Raw genomic sequence first — 13224 nt, 5'->3', positions numbered from 1 at the left:
TCAGAGCGGATCACATATTCATTTTATTTTAAAACACACAGAAGTTCATCACAGCAAACCTCTTCTCAGACAACCTTCGATTACACACATTTTGTGTAAATGGCAGCAATAAAGACAAATCACAGTCCTAATAGCCAAATATTTAAATAACACTTTTTGATTGCTGACATAGAGTTGATTATATAATGCTTCAGAACTTCTAGACAAAAAAGCCAATACAGGAGCATGTTTTTCTTCTCAAATGTGGGAGAGGATTCAGTCTAAATGCATGAAAGCAACAGAAACATCTGCTGCAGACAGTTACTTTATTTTTTTTGTTTCAATGTAACAAATAAAATTAGACTCATACAAGCATGGAAGTAAACATAACCTACTTTACCTAAGCTTTAACAAGCATCCTGTCATTGCAAATTTATAGTTACAATATAAATAAAAAAAAACAGTTCTGCTGTGAATATGAGATCCACGAGGGTTTTACAGCACAGTGCCACAGCGTACGGTAACGTACAGCATGGGAACAAGTAAACCACAGCTGGAGGGCAGCAAAGATGTAATCCTGTTGTAAAAATTTTTCCATTTTATTTTTTTATGTTACTTACAGGGCAGTCCTTCTCCCAGTGAAATACATTTCCTCCTGAACGACCCGACCTGACGCCGGCCTGTCAGAGCAGGTTAACCCCGTGTTTCAGCAGTCTGTGCCGGGCCTTGCTGGGCAGCGAGAAAGCGCTGTCCTGGTGGTTCGGGATGCCCGAGTTCCTCAGCGAGCCTCCGTTCTGCTGGAAGTAAGTCTCCTGGGCCACGCTGCGGGTCCCATACACAGCTGTGCTGGCATTCCTGCCGACATAATGTCACGCACATTTAAATTTCAAGCCCGCTGTGCAACAAACAAACACGCTGAAGACGGCAAACAGCGTGGGAGGTTTTTACCAGTAAATACCAGCTGTCAGAGCGAGATCCACGCTAGTTAAGGGAAGGTTTCGATTCAGAGGGATGGACGTGATAAACTGTCAAATAATCCCCCCTCCCTTCTAACCTTTACTTGAGTAAAAGAAGAAGAAATCCCCCAGCCCCCTCCACCCTCTCGCACCAAAAGCTACTGCATCATTGCCGTGCTGACCTGATAATAGCCTCCTGCAGAGTCTCAGTGTGACAGAAATGCGAGTGAAGAAGTGATGTGGCTCTGACAAAGGCTTGATCCCAGGCTCCCCCTGACCGGCCAGACAGGTTGGCTGCAGAGACACACAATAACAGAGGCACATTAACCTGGACAGGCATGCCTGCAGCTCAAAGGAATGCTGATCACAGTCCTTGAAATTAGCAGTTAGCTCATGCAAAGACAATCTACCAACCCTCCCCCCCCTCATAGCCCCACTGCCCTGGGTAGAGATGCAGGGACTTATACTCACTTCAGCAGAAAAGTTGGAAAACTGGAAGAGACAGAATGTTTGGGAATATCAGATATGAAGTAAAAGCTGAAAAGACAAGCGCAGGGAGACAGCTGATTAGATATTTAAGGGGCGGTTATTACTTGTGAGCGTGCTCTGAATGCAGTCGAAATGGGCAAAGGTGTAGGGTCCTGGACCTCCCGGGGCGCCCGGAGAGATGGTCCTCAGATGGGCCTCCAGTCCATTGAGTGAAGCCAGGCTGCTGTGATACTGGAGACACATCGACAATGCCACGTATCAGCATGACAAAGGCAAAAACATTTGCTTGAATTTAAATTTCTCCGCAGTTTGCAGAGGAAAAACCAAACACAGCCCTCACCACTTCCTCCATAGAAGTGGCGTCACTCATGAAGTGAGGCTCCACCAGCAGAGCCAGCACCAAGCCCTTCACTCTGTGCATGTACAGCGTCATGGGGATCAGCGCGTTCTCCTCTGCGGCGTCAGAGAGACGAGGAGGAGGAGGAAGAGGGGGAGGAGGATCGCTCTTCCCTGCCTCGTGGCCTGAAACACTCCCACGGGAGACTCCGCTGTCTTCCTCCACCACCTTATCATCGTGCGGCTGCTCATTTCCAGACTCGACCGCTCGAAACTCAAACACACCCCCAAAAGCTCCGTCCCCTTCTCCTCCATTTAGATGGGAGTCTTCTTCGAACACGGAGCCGTCTCCTTCACTGCGAATCTGGCTGCGGCCACCTGTGCCGTCGCGGGAGCGGCTCTCTTCCGCCTCATCTTCAACACAGTGTTCTCCGTTTGAGAGGAGCCTGAGCGACTGTGGAGATGGGTTGAGGGAATCGGCAGCGCTGTGGGACGAAGCCGGGCTGAACACATCGGAGTCTGACAAACGAGGGCTGAGGGACGCCTTCTGAGGAGGTTTGGACAAACTTGGATTTGACACTTGTGACTCAGTAGAAGGAGTGTCGGATAAAGTCCTTGACAGGCGGGTCTTCTTTGAGGGACCATCTCTTTGTGGCGTGGTAGGACAGCTGGAAGGTTTTAGAATATCAGAACAATGGGATTCAAGCAGCTTGTTTCAATAAGCTTCACTGAATATCATCTGTAAAATAAAAAAGGAGAAACCACCTGAAACCTTTGTCGACCGGAGCGGACTGCAGGTCCTGGAGTTCAGGCGTGGTCAGGAACACAGTTGTGGAGCTGACAGCGCCGCTAAATGAGCTCGATGCACTTGTTCCATTAGGCCGCTGAGCCTACACAAGAAAACAGAAATATTATTAGTATTTGCTGCCTGTTATACAGCTGCAACACTTAAATGCTACAGGAGCAGCAGCACTTCTTACTTCAGTGTCTTTCTGCACAACGACGGCTCTCTGAGGACCTCTGAGAGTGAAGCTGCATCACTTTAATTATCCACCAGCCCACATCCTCCCAGAGAATCTAACAGGTTTGCTAGCTTGTGAGAACACCTGGCACCACACTGCACTTCTGCATGCGTCTTTGCATTAGCTGCTTACAGCTGAGCTACCCCGAGGTCACAGCGGCAGCATACAGGATGAATCACTGCGTGTGCTCAGATTAGCTGTCATGGTTTTCTCCAGTTTTTCTGTTTTCTGTCATTTATAGGTTTTATTCTTTATTCTTCAACACAGCCTGAACTGTCTTAGACAAGCTTTCTTATACTTTTTCACCAGGCTTCTTCACGGACAAGCTCTTCTTTTTGCCTTCTGTTCTGTCTGTCTGTCAAAATACTGCTTCAATAATGTTGATGTCCAGTCTCTGGAGTGGTCGGTCCATGACTGATGGTGTTCCACTGTGTCTTTTCTACACAGGTTTAGGGCACTGGCTGTGTGTTTGGGATCATCATCATGCTGAAAAATGAAGCTGCTTCCAATAAAACACTTTTTGGCACAGTGGATGAAAATGATAAAACTCTACTGGGTTCATAATTCCATTAATTTTGACAAGATCTCAAAAACGACAGGTGGAAATGCAGGTCCGAACCATGACAGAGCCTCCGCTGTGTTTTATAGATGGTCACAGACGCTCGGAGTGTCTTTGAAACCAAACTTTTACATTTGGAGATTTGGATTCGTCGCTCCATAAAACCTTTCTCCCCGTTTCCCGTCATTATTAATGGATTTTTCTCCCCTATTTCTTAAGGACATTGTTTTCAGATTCTATTAATCTGTTATAGATTAATAGGACACATTTGTTGAGATACACCAAGTTTTCATCAGGCTGAAAATATGCCAACACTTAATATTCATGGTCCTGGGCCATGTTGGCTCAGTATTCTTAGTTTTTGGGTGTTCTTGTATTTTGTTCTTTATTTATGCCTTTGTTCCTGGGTTGTTTAGTTAAGATGTGCCCCTCTGTCTATCTGTGAACCCTTGTTTCCCCTCCTTGTGTTTTATTCCATGTTTTCCCCAGCCCATTATGTCCTGTCTGAACCTCTGTGTACTTCCTGTTTTACTTTGACAGTCTCTAAGTATGTGTCAGCTGTGTTCCCACTTCCCTCGTTTACCCTCTGTGCATTTATGTCCACGTCTCCCTCGGTTCAGTGTCGTGTTCTCCCTCATGACTGTGTTCCCCTCCGTGTGTTTCCTCGTGAGTCACTTCCTTAGTACTTCCCAGTTTAGTTTCAGATTATCTCGTATCGCCTTTATCCTCTGTCAGCAATAAAGCTGTATTTTGAGTTCAGTCCTGTTTTCCCGTGAGTTTGCGTTTGGGTCCTCTCCTGCCTGCACGCAGCCTGATCACGACATTAATAGTCATTCATTTTTACAATGCATACAAGCTGCTTGATTGTTTATAGCCCGTCCACGAGTGACGTTCTGCACTTTAACAGCAGGCCAAAGTTATGCTGTATTTTTTTGTTACATTTTAGACATTATTAAAGATCGCCTGCGTCTTAGAGAAACAAATATATAGAGTCAGTGGAGACATGTGGAAATATTATGCGTTTATAGACCTATCACATCAAAGAGAGCGACCCTGGATGAAGAATAAGTTATTCTCGGACTTCTAAAGTGCGGCTTTTGCAGCTCAAATAAAGAAATTTGTCACAAAACACTAACTGCACAGTGCATCAATCGAGCATGGTGTCCTCACAGCGGAGGGACCCTTGAGCTTCCATCCTCTAATTATGTGTATGCGTGTGAATGGGGGTGGGGGCTGGTGCGTCTCGTCTTTTCAGGCTGCTTTAAAGCATATAGTTAGGGCTGGACCAGGTGACCCTGAATCCTCCCTTAGTTATGCTGCAATAGACGTAGGCTGCCGGGGGATTCCCATGATGCATTGAGTTTTTCCTTTCCAGTCACCTTTCTCACTCACTATGTGTTAACAGACCTCTCTGCATTGAATCACACTTGTTATTAACCTCTGTCTCTCTTCCACAGCATGTCTTTATCCTGTCTTCCTTCTCTCACCCCAACCAATCACAGCAGATGGCCCCGCCCCTCCCTGAGCCTGGTTCTGCTGGAGGTTTCTTCCTGTTAAAAGGGAGTTTTTCCTTCCCACTGTCGCCAAAGTGCTGCTCATAGGGGGTCATATGATTGTTGGGTTTTTCTCCGTATCTATGAAGCGCCTTGAGGCGACTTTTGTTGTGATTTGGCGCTATATAAATAAAATTGAATTGAATTGACTTATGTTAACTTTTCATTATATCTACGATTTTAATACTGCTGATCTGAAGAAAAAAGAAAAAAAGTTTAGGAAACCTCTGGACAGATGTTGAAGTCCTACCTTGGTGTATGTTTCAGTCTCGTGAACCATGACCTTCATTGTGAGCCCTGGACACATCTGTGTGCTGACAACTCTTTGAAGCAGATCACAAAAAAAATACATTAAAAAAAAAAAATTCTGATTTCGGAAGTTGACATTTAAAAGAAGAAGTCGTGGCCGTTCTCTTCAAACGCGAGCTCACCTTCCTCTGAACAGAATACATCCGGCTGACACTAGAGGGCAGCGCTGGCAGGCCTGAAGAATGAGGGCCGCTTTGAGCAGGAGAAGAGGGTCAACCTGAGGAGATGAATCCGATGAAATGTTACCTGCAGCTCATGCAGAAATAAACAATAAAAAAATGATTTTGCTTTTATATTATCATCTACTGAGCAAATCTCCGGCGTGTGCCCGCTGTATTGTTTACATGTATCCTGCAGGCACACTAAATAAGCAGAAATGAACCGCTGACGGTTTGTCGAGCCATGCTGAGGTCTTACTCAACACCACAGGATGTTGTGATATATTCTGCCTTCTGAGTGGCGGCAGGCGAAAAGCAGAACCCCACGTGTGACCTTTAGTACTCACGTTAGTCGAGTCGATGGTCTTCAAGCAGCTGAAGATGTGACTGAGCTCTGAGGATCCTGACTGCAGGTGAGAGAGGTACCTCGCCCACTGGGCTGCCAGGGTTTCCTGACTGTTGAGCTGCGAAGCAAAGGTCAAACTTTGCAATGAGCATTTGGGGATTTTATTCAGACAGGTGGCAAATTAAAGGAAATTCAAACATAAAGGTGGCAGACCACTGTTTAACGGCACGGCCCGAAATGTCTCACATGGGCCGAGATTGCTTGCCTGCCACAGCGTGTGATTCACCTTGTTGTCATACTCAGTGCTACGGATGAAGCACAGGGAGGCTCCTCAGAGAAGAGACCAGAGATGAAGGTTTGCACTGAGCCTTCACACTAAGTCCACCCAAAACCATTTCAATAAAAAGCCCCACAGTGTTGCTGAAAGCCACACACATAAAGGCTTTTTTCCCCTTTAACTTGTCACTGGTTGTGCTGTTGTAACAGGGTCATAAATCACACAAAATGTGCTCTAAACCCCCAAACTGTTCCTTTTATACCTGACTTTTAGGACCTGCAAGCCTGTAGTTATGTTCATTATCAGTTAGAGTCCCTCCTCATCAGTGTTGCCAACTCCTCAGTAAGGAAAATCGCTATTGGCTGTCCTAAAAGTCGCTAAATGACGTCATCACCTAATTTGCATAATTGGTCATGCTAATGTAATTGTAATCTATGTTGTTGGAGAGAGAAATAACATCGTGGAAGAGACATAAAGTGAGTAAAAAACGTCCTAAATGCATTTAGAATTTATTTAGAACTACAAATTAAATTTATTTTAGCAATTATTGTTTTTTTTAATGTCACAATTCCAACCCTGCTCCTTTACCCGGGCTTGGACCGGCAAAAGTGACCCGAAATAGGCACTCTGGTGGAGTTACTTTGTGTCTGTGTGTGTTTATAAGTAGTTTTAAACCTGATCCACAAAACAGCATAAGAGTAAAAGAAGAACTGACTGCGTTACAGCACCCGCTGCTTGTTGAGAGTTAAAGCGATATGCGCTTTCACGTCTTTTTTTAGCGACTTTTTTTTAGAAAAAAAGTTGCTAGGGGGTCTGAAAACTCGCTAAATATAGCGACAAAGTCGCTAAGTTGGCAACACTGCTCCTCATTCTTTTCTTCTTCTTTGGTGCAACCCTATAAATACAGTGTACCCCTTTTGCCTCTCCCCTTTTCTACAATTCCCCTGTGGGAGAGGTTGGTGTCATTTCTTTCCCAACACTTTAAAACACACATATAATTCATATTTAGCCACCTGGATGTTTCTGATTGCGATTTTAGTTCAATTATTGTAATTATTAAGCCTGTTTTTGTTAGATGTTATAAGTGTGTAGTATGTGTGTATCATAAATGTGTTTTAGGCGCCATAAATGCTAGCATGAATATATACTCCTTGCTAGCTTGGAAGTTGTGGTGGGTGGAGCTAACCCTCTTCCCCACTGTTTGTATTTGGTCGTAGGAGCTGGAGCAGGCAAATTATTTACTTGGAGGTCTTTCTTTCTTTTACCTTTTTTATCAGACACAACGCAGAATCACACCGGTTACACTGTCAGACATCTTGATCTTTTTGTGACGGCTGATGTAAATGTTTCTTAAACCTACGTAGAACAAAGCAGAAGTATTTGTGCAGCTGCACCTGATTAGTGATGGGTCGTTCGCGAACGAAATGGCTCTTAGAGCCGGCTCTTTGACGTGAACGACGCGAGCCGGCTCCTTATCGCGAGCCGTCACGTGGGGTTTTTTTTCTTTCTCTCAGCCTCTCTCTCGCACTTTTTTCCGCTTCACTCTGCACGTGAGCCTTGTGCTTTACGCTGGGCAGAGGGGGGAGGGGCTGTAGTTACACTCAGTAGCACAGGAACAGAACCAGAGGGAGAGAAAGAAAGCCAGGGACAACAACTTCACATTAGAAAGGTATAGTAATCATCCACAACTATTTTCAGTTGCAGATGATAAAGGATTCAGAAAGTTTATTCATGCAGGCCCATATGACAGAGAATATGCATGTTCTTTTTGTTTTCATATTTTAATTTATATTTAATTGTGTTGTGGTTTGCAGTGTTTTGTGTTGTTTCACTTTAAATTTGTAAAAGGAAAAAGCTGAAAATTTAAATAGTTAAAATTTGAAATGTGAATAGTTGGTTTTTGTATTATATGATTTATTTATTACATTTTATGTGGAGTGAATAAATAAAAGTATATTTACGGTGGCCCCTAGAGACAAAGCACATACAAACTTCAAATCACGTACAAACTCCAAAACACGTAAAAACACGTACAAACTCCAAAGCACGTAAAAACTCTAAATCACGTAAAAACTCAGAAGCACGTAGAAACTCAAAACACGTACAAAAGACAACAGAAGTGCTCCAGGATGCTAGGCACAGTGTTGAGCTTTTGTTACCTAGTGGCTACACAAGCCAGCAAGTACCAACGACCAACGAGATTTGGTGTGTGGTAGTAACAGGTAAATGAACTTTTTTTAAAAAATTATTTGAATATATATGAGTGCCTGTGTATAAATACACAAACAATACACACATGCTTTCAATTGTGTAATTTAAGTGATCTAGTAGCTCTGCTTTGGAAGTTCAGTTCATGCTAGAAATGTGTTTTGGAGTTTGTACATGTTTTGTCTCTAGGGGCCACCGCATATATTTATATATAAACATAAATAAAACCACTTTTTTTAACGTTAGTAATTCCTTTTGTGCATAATTTTATATTATTGTTAATAATAAATTAATTAAAGCAACAAAACAACCTGAAGAGCCGGTTCGGAGCCGAAAGAGCCGGCTCTTTTTAGTGAGCCGAACCGAAAGAGCCGGGTCTCTAAAAAGAGCCGGAAATCCCATCACTACACCTGATAGCTCCGGCGGACAGGGCCGTTGTAGAAACAGAAGAGGTCAATCAGCTGGTCCAGGAACTCAGACACGCTGACAGTGGGGACATCCACCGAGCAGCCCAGCGCCTGGGGGAGAAAAGAAAACACATCCCCAGAATAACCATTAGTGAAGCCTGAAATATCACAAGAGGTTGCCGCTGGACCACCAGCGGAGCCCCACTCACCCAGAAGAAGTCGTCTTTCATGCGGATGGCGAACTTGTTGCGCCGCAGCCTGAGCGTGCGCGCTGGAGAGGAGGAGAGCTCGGAGACGCAGCGGCCCACGCCGGCGAGCTGCCCACACAGCAGCTCCTGTTTGTCTAGTGGGGTCTGACAGAGACATGTGATGCTTTCACAGACTTCTCTGAAATCAAGCTAAGAACATATGCACACAAATACAAGTGCTGGGAGATTGTTATCATCTTCCACACACTCCCTCCCACACACACACACACACACTAGACGTGCAGCTTGCAGCACTTTGTGTCAGCCAGACCTCTTCAGGGTAGAAGTAGCAGATTCCGTCTCTTGTAGGATCAGCCTCTCCTGTGACCTTGGATCCATCATATAGGAAGAAATAGTTACACCTGCAGAAGTAAACACACACACACTGTGGTGTAATCTGTGTATAACCTGTTTTATTGTGAAAGGGGTTCGGAAACAGGAAGTGATTAATAAAGGTCGGAGTTTGTGTGCTCTACAAGGTGTCGCTTGAATCCTTGCCTAAAACCACGACATGGTGTCAGAAGTGGGATTCCAGAGTTTCTCTACAGTGACAATGGACCTCAGTTTTCAAGCCAACAGTTCAAAGACTTTGCAGCAGCCTATGGGTTCAGGCATGTAACAAGCAGTCCAAGATTTGCACAAAGCAATGGTGAGGCTGAGCGTCATGTCCAAACTGTGAAAAGTCTGCTAAAGAAAGCAAAAGACCCATATCTTGCACTTCTAGCTTACAGAGCAACCCCATTGGCTAATGGATATAGCCCTGCGCAACTACTAATGGGACGAAGACTGCGCACATCAGTTCCCCAACTTCCTTCTTTGCTCAATCCCAGCCTGCCCAACAAGGCTACAGTGTTGACAAAAGCGAGAGAGAGAGTGATGAAGGACAGTGTTGCGTACAACAGGAGACATCGTGTGACAGAACTTCCTCCACTCTCACCGGGACAACCTGTGTGGATTACAGACACTAGGCGTGAAGGGACTGTCATCTCCTCTCACTCCACACCCCGCTCATACATTGTAGAGACCCCTTCAGGAGCCATCAGGAGAAATAGGCATCACCTCCAGCCATTGCCAGATGCCACTCCAAAGTTACAAACCCCAATTATGCCTGTCAGTCCAACAGAGAACGCCCTGCCTGCTTCAAACCTATCGGCGGCTACAACTCTGACTCCTAAGACAGAAGACCCAGGTCCTGTCAGAACTAGGGCTGGCAGGATTGTCAAAAAACCACAAAGACTGGACTTGTGAAAATAAACAAAACAAAAAAAGAAAAACATGGGTTTAAAAGTAAAGAAAAAAAGGTTGAAGAGAAAGAAAAGTTTCTATGAAAGGTTCTAAGAAAAAGAAAAGTACAGTTTTCATATATGCAGAATGTTCTTGTAAGTTTGATGTTTTCAGCGAAAGGAGGATGTGGTGTAATCTGTGTATAACCTGTTTTATTGTGAAAGGGGTTCGGAAACAGGAAGTGATTAATAAAGGTCGGAGTTTGTGTGCTCTACAAGGTGTCGCTTGAATCCTTGCCTAAAACCACGACACACACGAGTGGCTAAATGTGTCATTTAAGAAATAAAGAAGCAAGAAAAGACATTTCAACCACGCTGGAAGCAAGCATCTAATTCACTTTGTGCATAAAGATATGTGTTTGGTTTGCTATAATAATGTAGTAGCTCACTATCAGCTAAGTAGCAAAGCCGTGTATGTTTATGGTCCACCCTGCATGCTGTAGCTGGTGTCTCAGCGGATCTTACATTCTTGAATCTGGCTGCAGAAGCTCAGCCATGACCGACGCGAAGCCCCTCAGTCATCGGCTATCTTGTATCCATCCGCCCGAGCAGGCTGAAGATGCACTCTGACACACACACACACAACTACTAAAACACAAAAAGTGGAACTGATGTTTTATCCGCGAATTCTGATCTGACGCAGACGGTCCGCTGTTTGCCGCAGATCACTCAAAACACGGCGTGTTTTCACGCCATGTTTACGTTTCGCTCGCCGTAAGTTTTAATCACTTCCACACAGAGAAAATATCGCCACTTGAGGAATGCGGGGCAGTCACACGCTGTGGGAATCATGTGAAAGGACGGCGAGCGCGCAGGGACAAACTAGTGCGCCATTACGCTTCACATTACTAGAAACGTGAAGACGAGAGTGTGTGAGGATTACTCACTGCTGGTTGGCGGATTGATTGTGATCCCAGTGTCGGTGCTTTTACGTGAAATTGTTGTGAAAAGTGTCACTTTCTTATTTTGTTTGTTTGTTTTGTAAAACTATCGCGGCGTTTTCAGACAACGTGCTTCTTAAACATCTTTGAATGTATGAATCAAATGTGTCTATTTTAAGCCATTTTTTATTGGTAATGAAGAGGATTTATGAAGGGCTAAAATCAAGAAATGATCAGTATTGTAAGCCTGGTTGCTCCTGCTCCATATTTACAGTCTGTCCAGTCCTTTTGACACTTAAAACATCTTTATAGAAATGTGACATTTGTTTCCATGTTGGCCAGAATTTTTTTAGTCTCAGTAAATAGTCCCTTTACCAAAACTTGATCGCAGCTTCTACTTCGTGACAGGGACGTCCTTTCTGCCTCGGAATGACCTGATATCATTCACGAGAGTCATGTTTGAGGTGTTTTTGACAGATTATAGCCCAAGAAGTCATTTACAACTGTTTTAATGACTCTTTAATTTATGTGGAAACGGATGCTTCAGGCAGAACTTTTTAAAAAAAGAGGAAGAAATCACATCCACACAAAACTAATGTTTTGTTTTTATTGTATTTTATTTTTAAATTAAACCGGTGGCACATCACATGGACCGTTTCTGTGTATTGCTCCGTAAGACTTCGACAACAACCGATCATAAGCCTGGAAACGTGAAATGCCCGCGTGCTCTTCATCCTGGGAAAGGCAGTGCCGGAGGCTTTTGGCAGGAAAGGTGACCTCCAGCAGCTCCACTCTCACGCACGCTGTTAAAGGTCGAGCGTGGATTTAAAACTGCGCAATAAGAACGCGTTTGTAACGAGCCCCTCTCAGCATCACGCGTGTTTCCACTCCGACTGGATCGGAAGATTTTGAAACGCTCTACATCTTACAGCCGCTTTGACTTCACATTTTCCTCCGCAGAGCCATCGCACATCCGTTTCTCTGCTCTTGATTAAGGATGGCTTCCATTCGCGGGCCGTGAACGCGCACCGCTCGGCAGCCCATGGCTGCAGGAAAGCGCGATGACGCTGGACTCAGCTGCTTATCAGGTGAGATCAGGTTTAAGCATGCAGCTGTTCACACGGAGGGACTCGAGTTTAATATTTTTGGCGAGGAAGCGCTGTTTTCACTCTCAGTCCAGCCCAGACATTTCGATTTAGTGTCCAAGCCTAACGGCGAACTCTGGACCCACAAACAAGCGCGCAGTGCACTGTGGGAGTCCAAGGACACACCTGTCTCTGTATAAAAGTCTTCACAACCCATTCTCCGGCACACCGGACTCAACAGCGATGATATGAAGTAGTGATAGTTACACTAAGCAGCCACACTTTTACCAAAATTAATATTTAATCAACATAATGATTAACAGTTGAGTTTTTTCTACTCTTAACCTCGTGATTTTTACACCACTGTTTGGAGATAAATGTCAGAGCTGTTCAAAAGCAGACAACGATTCTTATAAACTGCGAAGTTTATGCGTTTGGAAATCACGTGACCCAGCGGCCTGTTTATTAGGAGGCCTCCAGCAGTGACAGAACAGTTAGCACCAATTTTCTGTGTGCTGGTGATTAAAAACAAAGAGTCAGTTTTGCTTTAGAAGGTTTCCAACTGAGCAAAGTGACTCAGATGTATCTGCGTGGCAGCCATGATCAGAGCTGGTGAAATTCCTTGGACACTAAAGATGCTCAGATGCTTCCTATCCTTTAGCAGAGGATAGGCTGGAGCGTCCTGTGTTAAAAAACCAACATGACTGAGAAATGACGCAAGTCATCACATAATCTCCCGCGCTGAGCTTCGTTTAGGCGACCGCAAGGAAATGAACTGTTACAAATCTGTCATGTCATGAAGATGTCTCCTTGTGTGAGACACTGTGTGGTTTAATGAAGTATCTCTATAAATAACCACAACTGGCCGGAATAAAATCATCAAAACTAGGGATGGGTATCGTTTAGGTTTTATCCGATACCGGTGCCAAACCGGTACTTTTGAAACGGTGCCGGTGCTTAAACGGTGCTCAAACCGGTGTTTAAAGAATGGAGAACACAAAATTGGTCCAAAAACCTCTCATGTTCAGCTGTTTTTTTGTAAAAAGATAACAATGTTAGCCTTTTCTGCAGCTATGGGGCATATATGGTATCACTCTTGGCTGGAAGCAGCTTAAACAATGGAAAAAA

General features: G+C 44.4%; 1 protein-coding gene across 2 annotated transcripts; it reads right to left on the bottom strand.

Moving 5' to 3' along the window:
- Positions 1-12252, bottom strand: hps4 (HPS4 biogenesis of lysosomal organelles complex 3 subunit 2). Of its 2 annotated transcripts, none has more exons than XM_085179621.1 (12): positions 10596-12252; positions 9119-9209; positions 8809-8952; positions 8603-8710; positions 5709-5825; positions 5326-5420; positions 5145-5217; positions 2526-2650; positions 1765-2428; positions 1529-1655; positions 1118-1229; positions 1-834 (listed from the first exon to the last, which is right to left on the bottom strand). In XM_085179621.1, exons 1-12 carry the CDS (start codon positions 10625-10627, stop codon positions 663-665), a joined length of 1860 nt encoding a protein of 619 aa, XP_085035747.1. In that variant the 5' UTR covers positions 10628-12252; the 3' UTR covers positions 1-662. The 2 variants fall into 2 exon arrangements, with proteins under 2 accessions (XP_085035747.1, XP_085035748.1); XM_085179622.1 differs by lacking the exon at positions 1-834 and adding an exon at positions 1407-1427 and having other exon boundaries at positions 1117-1229.
- Positions 12253-13224: the final 972 nt, after the last annotated feature.

Source organism: Neolamprologus multifasciatus, chromosome 12, assembly GCF_963576455.1.
Source record: "Neolamprologus multifasciatus chromosome 12, fNeoMul1.2, whole genome shotgun sequence".
Lineage (NCBI taxonomy): Eukaryota > Metazoa > Chordata > Actinopteri > Cichliformes > Cichlidae > Neolamprologus > Neolamprologus multifasciatus.
This window is presented reverse-complemented; position numbering and strand designations above follow the sequence as displayed.